The sequence below is a fragment of the Cheilinus undulatus genome, linkage group 4, assembly GCF_018320785.1.
Source record: "Cheilinus undulatus linkage group 4, ASM1832078v1, whole genome shotgun sequence".
Lineage (NCBI taxonomy): Eukaryota > Metazoa > Chordata > Actinopteri > Labriformes > Labridae > Cheilinus > Cheilinus undulatus.
The window spans coordinates 37,858,147-37,866,910 of NC_054868.1; the positions used below are offsets into that span (position 1 = coordinate 37,858,147).

The window sequence follows — 8,764 nt, forward strand, 5'->3', positions numbered from 1 at the left end:
TATTGCTCCACTGTGGCTAAATCTTTAAAAAAAAAACAACATACCTGCCCCCCTGCCTCTCAGCTGTAGAAAGCAGAGACCCCAGGTTTGGCAGGGTTCATACAACACATTACCATGATTTGTACCAGATTAAGGCAAAGAGAGTAAATGTTTCAATTAAAAGAAAGACAAAAATGTTAAGGACTTTTTATGGACTAAAACTGGACTAACATGTTTTTGAGTTTTTGTCAACTAAAACTGTAAAAGGTAGAAATTATTAAAATGTGACTAGAACTGAAGGCATTTAATCTAAAGACTTAGACTAAAATTAAAAACAGCTGTCAAAATTAACATGGGTATACAAAGATCATTTAATAAAGAATTATCTGTGGTTTCAGGAGAAATTAGCTCCTGTCAACGGATTTTCTTAAAGGTGTTCATAGCTAGTTAAAGGGATGTTTTGGTATTTTTGAAATCGGGTTGTAAAAGGCACTTGGCAATAGTAGTGGCATTAGCCTCCAATGAATTCAGTGAGTGTTTCCCCTTAAATACAACACGCTTGGAGAAGCTAGGCTATACAGCATAGCAGATGGGTTTAGTTTTTCCACGTTGTTTAGCAAGCTAAAGAAAATGGACCAAACATACAATTTCAGCTCAACTGTACACCTTTGAAGCAGTTTATTTTTTACCCAGAAAGTTCTGTGTTTAACAATATTGTACAATGCAAGCTTCGGCTACAACCACCTCTGCTGTTTGGGTCTGTGGGCTTTGACAAAGACGACAACAAATATCCCTTTAAGCTAAAGCATGCTATGAATCATGTTTCTATTTTCCTTTTTTCATCATCCAAAAAAAAAAAACATTTTAACAAGACCTTGTTCAAGATTTTGGTATGAGTTACCACAATTTGTCAATGAGTATGCACCACCAGTATGTTTCAAATTTTTAGGCTAAGATTATCACAAGTGCACATACATTAAGGTAGTATCAATCCTCTTATGCACAGATCAAGATGAAAATTAATACATGAGCAGTATTTCCTACATTTGTAGGTCTAACTACATTTAAATATCAGTATTTGCTGTAACTAATTTGTACATATCAGATATCGTCAAAAATCCAACATTGTGCAGCCCTAGATTGTGGATATCATATAGATAAATCTAAATTTTTTAACAAAATACTTGACATTTTTCACCAACTTTGCAGGTTCTGTTTACTCAGTACTAGTTTTCTGCTCTGGTGGCTCATTTTAGATTGAACAGGACTTGGAAACTAAGGAAAAAAGTCTGTAACCAGTAAGCACTGAGTCTTTGACCAATGTTAAACTAAACAGCAAACCAGTTTCATGCCCTGTCCTTGTCCATGTGGATGTGATGCTACAGCAGAGGACCCCCCTGGTACAAAGTCCTGAATTTCTCACTCTAATCCACATGTGGTCACTATTAGACTCGGGTCATTAAACACAGCGCTCTCAAACTGCGTCTTCTTTTGTGTTAAGTTTGTTTACATCCATTCAGACAAAAGTGGGCAACAACAATGGATCCAAACCATCTGGTGAAGTGTTGGACAAGCAGAATACAGGACCTGCAGGGCAAAAATAATACATTTCATTATAACTAATGATGAGTTTGTGGACATGAAGTGGAGCACAATACAGTTTGCTTTGGGTACACACATTTCTCTTTTTCTTTTTCTAACTACCTCCCTGTGGGATGCTTAAACGCTTCAGAAGTTACTTTCACATATTCTCTGGAAAATGTGACCTTACAGATACTGAAGTTACGTAAGGTGGATAAAAGCCTTCAATTTAGGCATCAAGCTCAATCATGAGTGCTTAGGGGATGACTTTCTTTAATCATCAAATCACTTCAGAAACATTTCCAGCAATTTGTTGTCATTTGAAACATAAGTAAGTATCTGTCATCTGTTGTTAACAGACTTTTTTGAATAACATCCGTCTTAATGTAATAAGTGATTGTTCAAATGAAACGGAGGGACTTATGGGACCTCTTAGGGACACATTATTTTGATGAGGAACAATCAGGAGTAAATCTAATGGTGATAGCATAGAGCAGTTTTAGTAAACCCTGCTTGACTAAAGAGCCAACCAAACACAAAAAAATTAATCAAAGCATGCAGAGATTTTTTTTTTACCTTTCATTTTTGTAAAGTTTCTTTAATGCATCGTCAATTCAGATACTAATTTGTGTTAAAAGCTAGTTTACTTTTTAACCCAATCAACTTCATCAGGTGATGGTTTTGTAAATTTGATTTAAAAATTCATCGACCTCTGTTCATTTCTTCTGCTTTTTGGTTAAAATACCAGCTTATCTATATGCAATAGTAACTAATTTATTTTTTAAAATTTGTTTAATAGTGTTTATATTAAAGATAAAGTAAGAGAATCATACAATTCTGAGATGAGACACAAGATTGGCAAAAAATAAAAAAACAAAAATATTGCATTTTTATCTAAATATCAATTCTAACACCAGTATTTGATAACCAAAAAACTTGACATTAACTTGAATTAATAAAATAAAAATGTGATTTATCATAGTGCAGGTAAAGTTGTTCACAAAAATCCAGATATGATTGGCAAAAAAAGTCATATTTTGGAGAAAAAAAGTCAAATTAAAAATCTGTTCCTTTACACAACTGCTAGTAGACCTTAACCTACACAAATCTATAATCCAGTTTGTAATCATGCCCAATATTTATAATAAGAAAACCTGCTGTGTAGGGGGAACACAGAGGATAGGTGAGCATGCACTCTGATTTTTGCATGGAACTGATCAGCCAATCAGGAGGCAACTGACAGAAGAGGAAGCACAACGATCACAGCCAGGTTGATGATAGTAAACACAAAGCATGAAGTACAGCAGATGTTGAAATGTGAGTTTTAACTTTACAACAGTCATTAACCTCATTCTGACCTCTGTTATGTTGAAGTAGACATTGAAAAACTAATCCACCAGGTGTCACCGTCTCTAACAGTCTCTAACATCTCTAACCCTTTGAAGCTTCTTCCCTCTGTCCCAAAGACTGTAGACAGAAATAATTCATCCTCTGCTCAGGTGTACTCTTGTATTTGTCAACAACTCCCTCAATATTCTGTGATATTTCCTCAGCAACCCTTATTAAGTTATGCCTTTTTTCAAATTATTCTTTTTCATCATGTATTGCTTCTCTGGGTTGAACTATTGGCTGCATTTCTCAACGCTGCCCCCATGATTGGCGGTGGTACTGCAACATTTGGTTCATATCCAAAATTTTCTAGAGAATGGGTTACAAACTGATGATATGCAGAGTAAAGACAAAAAGGTCTGTCTGTGTCTGTTTTAAACATTAAGGATAAATGAGCATTAACATACGAGTGTCCACTCTGACATGTGTTGAACTGATTAAATGTTAAAGGTCATAAGGTCAACGTCATCAGGCCTCATGTTCCTCCTTTGTTTTTTAAGTGACCTCTCAAGAATTTTTTTAAAGACATTTTTTTTCAAACTTTGCACAAATGTCCACTCTTGGGGGTCAAAGTTTAAGGTCATGGACTTCATATTTTATCCCTTGTTTGTAATACTTTTACAAATAGCACTACCTCTGAAACCAGCGCAGTCCTTCCAGTTAACCCACCATTGAACTTTGACTGTTCAGCAACCATATAGCCAACCATGCACAGGCATAAAACTGCCAGGTGGGTTTTCCACTTTCTCTTTAAAAACAGGCAATCTGAAGGTTGAACCAGCAGGCCAGGGAAGGCTAAATGGCCAGTTTGTAGACATTTTTCAGCAAAAACAATCTACAACTGCACAATATGGCTACACCTGTCTTTTATGTTGTATCTGCGGAGGAAAAATGATTTAGAAATGTGTTTGTGATGAGTTCAGAACTACCGGGCACTGTGCAGCTGATCCTTCTACTACTCTCACTGAAAAGAAGCTCCTCGGTGTGTGTTAACGTACACAGACACACATGCACATCCTCCTTCATGCAGTCCCATTACCTGCAGAATCACCTACACACATGCGTGTGTAACCTCAACATAGCAAGTGCGTTTCCTGTCCGGCCGGCCGGGCGGTGTTTGGAGGCTGTGGCCGCATGGCAGAGCTGCAGCTCGGAGCCACACTGAGTTTAAACCCGTCTGAAATCAAACTGTCCCACTTTCACCGCGGGTTTAATCCCCACCCTGCAGCTCCACGTCTGCAAACATGACGAAAAGCTTCGAGACTTTGGTGTGAAGTAAACTCACCTTTGAGACGGTCATATGGCGCGAGATGCGTCGGCAGGTGGTGGTGTAGTTTTCCCTGAAGAGGACTGAAGTGGAGCTGATGGTGGAGCTGCCGGGTGGTGACGAGTCGCGTTATAACATCAGTGTTTGATTCATGGTGGTCATTTAGAAGTCATGATGCCAGCCTCGACCTTCACAGTCCTCAGAATAGAAAAAAATAAAAAGATATTAAAAGCTCAGAGACAGGGCATGTCCCTCCTCCTGCACGCGACGTGCAGTGACCATGTGAAAAAAGGAAAACAAGTGCCGGATCAGGAGGAGGAGGAGGAGGAGGAGGATGAAGAGATGAGAGCACAGGATGCGACGAGAAGTGGAGGAGGGAGGGGCGACCGGGACGGGACTATGAAGGGCGCTTTTTTATGCTAACTCTACCAGTAGTCTACCAGTAAAATTAAACCGATTAAGAGCCATTAAACGCTGGTTATTAAACATTAAAGCAGTATTAACACGTTAAATTAAATGTTAAAGTTTACAGCGTGACCTATTAAAAGGATGTATCATAACGTTGTTCAAACAATGTGGGCCTAAATGTGAACTTTACACTGTAAAATTTGAACTCAAACAATAAACTTATTTCTTCTGTGTATTTTTTTGCAGCCAAGTTACACTAAATCAGGGGTGGGTAACTGGCGGCCCGGGGGCCATATGTGACCCTCCACCTCACTCACTGCGGCCCTTAAGTCGAATTAACTTAAAAAAAAAAAAAAAAGAAAATACAAACATTTCTCTTATAATCTTTGATTACCGGTATATGTTTTGTTCTGAAATAAATTTATAATTAAAATATAGCAAAATAAAAAGTAACTATCATGTTCATTGCATTGAAACAACTGTTTGAAATTGATTTGATTCTGTTTATTTCATTGGATTTAACAATTGTGCTTAATTCAAAATCATAAATTATGGTATTATCAGTGTTTATAAACACAGCATATTTTTTCTGTTGTTAAATTATTTGTATCACAACTGTTAAATTAAGAATATTAAACTTTTTGTAACACTGTGGCCCCTTGGCATCAACAATACAATTAGTGTGGCCCTCCAAAGTTGCCCATCCCTGTACTTCATAATTTATTAAACCAATCCAAACTAAAGTTAGCCTATAAATATATGTTCTCTCATGTCAAGGGTGTCCACTGAGGGCTACATATATGAGGACTGTGGGGCCACTTTTAGATATTGAACGTTAGTTAAATCAGTCTGACGTAGGTTAAGATATGCTCAGTGTTGGAATAAGCTCAAATTGCTAGTTAATGGCACACAAGGCAAACAGTCGATCATTTCAAGGAGGTCTCTTCTGGCTTTGGCCACCACTGGCTTTGTGCCTGGAATGCTATCAGTACTGCTATTTGCTGTGGTAATCAACTGTGGCATTAAATGTCAAGATATTGTTATTTTGATTGCCAACATGCTGTTTCTGTCATTTTCAGTATTGTCTTAATTTAGTCATGAAAAAAAAACATTTCAATTTTATTATATATATATATATATATATATATATATATATAATTTTTTTTTTTTGTAAAAATTTGTATTTAAAAAAATAGCAAGGAAGCAGTGTCTTGTGCTGAAACTGTGAAGTGAACTACAGTAAAGCACAAGCTTCATGTTCTAATGTGGACCATATCTCATTTTATTTTTAGAATTAGCTCTGGGCCAATCAAAAATGGACTGCAGACCACATTTGGCCCCAGGCCATAGTTTGACACCCTCATCTTATGTTATTCTAATGTTTTTCTGTTTTAAACTCCGATGAAAGCTATGTTTACACTCATTGTTTGTTATATTTTTTGTATTGGTTTGATTTGCTTTTAGGTGCATGTGCAACCAAATCCAGTTGTGCATGTGCATTAGTGTCTGCAAGTTACTGTACATATTCCAACATACTCTCACACAAGAACACAAGAAGGCGCATCAATATAGCAATTTTAGGTATGTATCAAATGTGAGGTATAGGGAAAAAATGTTGTATTTTACAATACTACTACAGAGTGTTACCTTCCTAAAGATACCTTTTTTGAGCTTGTACTCCAAATGATTCAAACACCACATTCAGTCAAATTTAGATTTGCATTTTTTGACCAATTTTACTAAGAATTCTAAGGGGTTTTAATTTCTTTTTTTTTTTTAGTTAATCATGCATACTCTCCTTTTTGTCATCTTATAAATTCCCCCCGTTTTGCACTTAAAACTGTCTGTGTTTCATCGTGGAATATTGTCTTCAACTAAGGATAGCTGACTTCCTGTTTGGACCCACTTTTACTTTGACAGAAAACAAGACACTTTAGATTGAAAATGATGACATGAATATAAACACAGAAAAGGGGAGTTTTAAGAAATGAAAAGGAGATAAGGGAACAGTAAAAAGGTAAATGTTTGATAACACAAGGTTCAGATGACTTTTGACTTGTACACTGAGCTGTCTATGGGTTTTTTTTTAAAGCAAAATGAGACATTTTGGAGCAGTGGCGCCCTTAATTTACATCACTGTGGCTACAGGGAGATGTTGCAGTGATTTAACAAAAGTGTAATGAAAAGTTAAAAAGCATGCAGGTAAAAAAATTAATGCAATAATTACGGATCTTAATCATCATAATTAATGCTGACAGCCCTACTGAAATTATTTTTAGTGATTAAGATGTGTGTGATTATAAATGTAAATAAGGGGCCAAGAGTGAATAAAACAAAATGTCTTTACATCACCCTTCCAGTCACTATAGAGGTATTAAAATAATTAATTGGTGGATTATTGTTCTTTAAAATGGCATGTAATAAATAAAAATATTTGATTTGTGGGAGAAGAACAAATATTGCACTAATGTTAGTTATATATTTCCTATTTCTTTAAGTTGAACCTGGACAACAGACATCAAAATATTACAGTGTGCTGATTTTTAATTCTGCCGCTCTAAGATCTGATGAGTGAGTATCGCTGGGTATTTTTAACTCCGATTAGGGTGTGTCCTGTATTCTCCTGGCTTTGTTACCACAAGGAGATGCCTCAGAATATTTCCTTCACTCGCTATGATTGCGTTTAGCTAAATAGGGAAGGGCCTCATAATGGTCTTTGCCTTGGGTTTCTAAAGTACTAAAACTGCCCCTGGGGAATGATATCTATATCATTAAATTTAGATTCACTGAAATATAGGTCATGCCATTTGTTTTATGCTTATATGCTGACTACCAGAGCCTTATCTGTAACAGAGATTCAAACATTTATGTGATAATCTTTTCTAAATGGTTGTAAATGTAGTTTAATCCCTGGCATACATTATTTTAAAAGGCATACAGAACAATGCATGTTAATATTTAAGCTTTGGCTGGTGCACATCTTTATTTGAGTGTATTTGTTGCCCCCCGGTGTTTAAGTTCAGTCATCACAAGAGGATTACTCACAGCAGGGGGACGCAAAATGAGCATCTGTGCAGTCCATGTAATGAAAAAGCATCAGTGTCTCTCATAGTCAGTAATTCTGACCATAATATTTTGCTAAAGCCTGTTCATAAGACACCACAGATCCAGCTGTCATAATTCAAATTATATCGTTCAGAGGCAGAAAAAGCTGCACTAACTGATACAGCATTGCTACTTGTCTTGACCTTTAGAAGACTTCAAGGAATATTTTGGTATTTTTGAAGTTGGGGCATATAAAGTACTTGGCAATAGTTGTGGCATTAGCCTCCAGTGACTCTTTAAGCAGATATTCTGATATCTGAAATATATTTCATTCAAAGCAGTCATTGCAACCATGGGTGTTCTTCTGTAGGTTTATGCTATAACACAGCAGTCACTTTTTGGAATGAGAGCAAGACCTTAATTTTCTGTTACTGTTTTTTTCTGACCATTACACATTGAATTCTTCCCTCTGTAACTACTCAGGATGATGAAATTAAAAAAAAAATTGTCAATCATGTCAGTCAAGCTTACAAGGCTTACCTGTGTCAGTCTCTCCTTCACTGTGTTTGTTAGGCACAGCTCAAAACATTCTCTATAAAACTGAAGTTTAGTGTTGACAGCTGATAAACAAATTTATGCTACCTAAGGTAGTCGTTATTTCTCTGCTTTGTAAAAAACTCTGGATATCTGGTGATTTCAGAACACTCCAGATCACAAAGAATGAGGCTGTGCAACAAACAAGATGCCACCTGATGTGGCTACCACTTTAATACTCGTGGTAGTAAAAACAAAATGTGAACTATGAAATCAGCCTTTTCATCCACAGATGAATCACTGCACTGCTGGGAGATGTCTGATTTCTTCAAGAGCAGAAAAGGAAAATGTCTTCATAAGCATCATCAGGTTTCTGGGGACAACAGGATGGCCCTACGTGCCACAGCTTGTGGCTGAACTGGGGGCGGAGGACGGCCAGAGTCCAGCTTGATGGCATCCCTTTTTTCCGTGCCTTTTCACCACTGGTGGTATGACCAGAGACTGCTGGCAGTTTCTAGATGCTTGGGACATCTACAGCACAACCAGGGGGCTTGTGCAACC

At 36.9% G+C, this 8,764-nt stretch overlaps 1 protein-coding gene across 2 annotated transcripts in view; it reads right to left on the reverse strand.

Annotated features, from left to right (window-relative positions):
• Positions 1-4,518, reverse strand: part of coro2aa (coronin 2Aa) — a 58,527-nt gene extending 54,009 nt beyond the window's left edge. For both annotated transcript variants that reach the window (XM_041786241.1, XM_041786240.1), the window contains exon 1: positions 4,235-4,518. In XM_041786241.1, the coding sequence (XP_041642175.1) occupies positions 4,235-4,249 (15 nt within the window). In that variant the 5' untranslated portion in view covers positions 4,250-4,518. The remainder of the gene's footprint in view (positions 1-4,234) is intronic.
• Between the last annotated feature and the right edge of the window lie 4,246 nt (positions 4,519-8,764).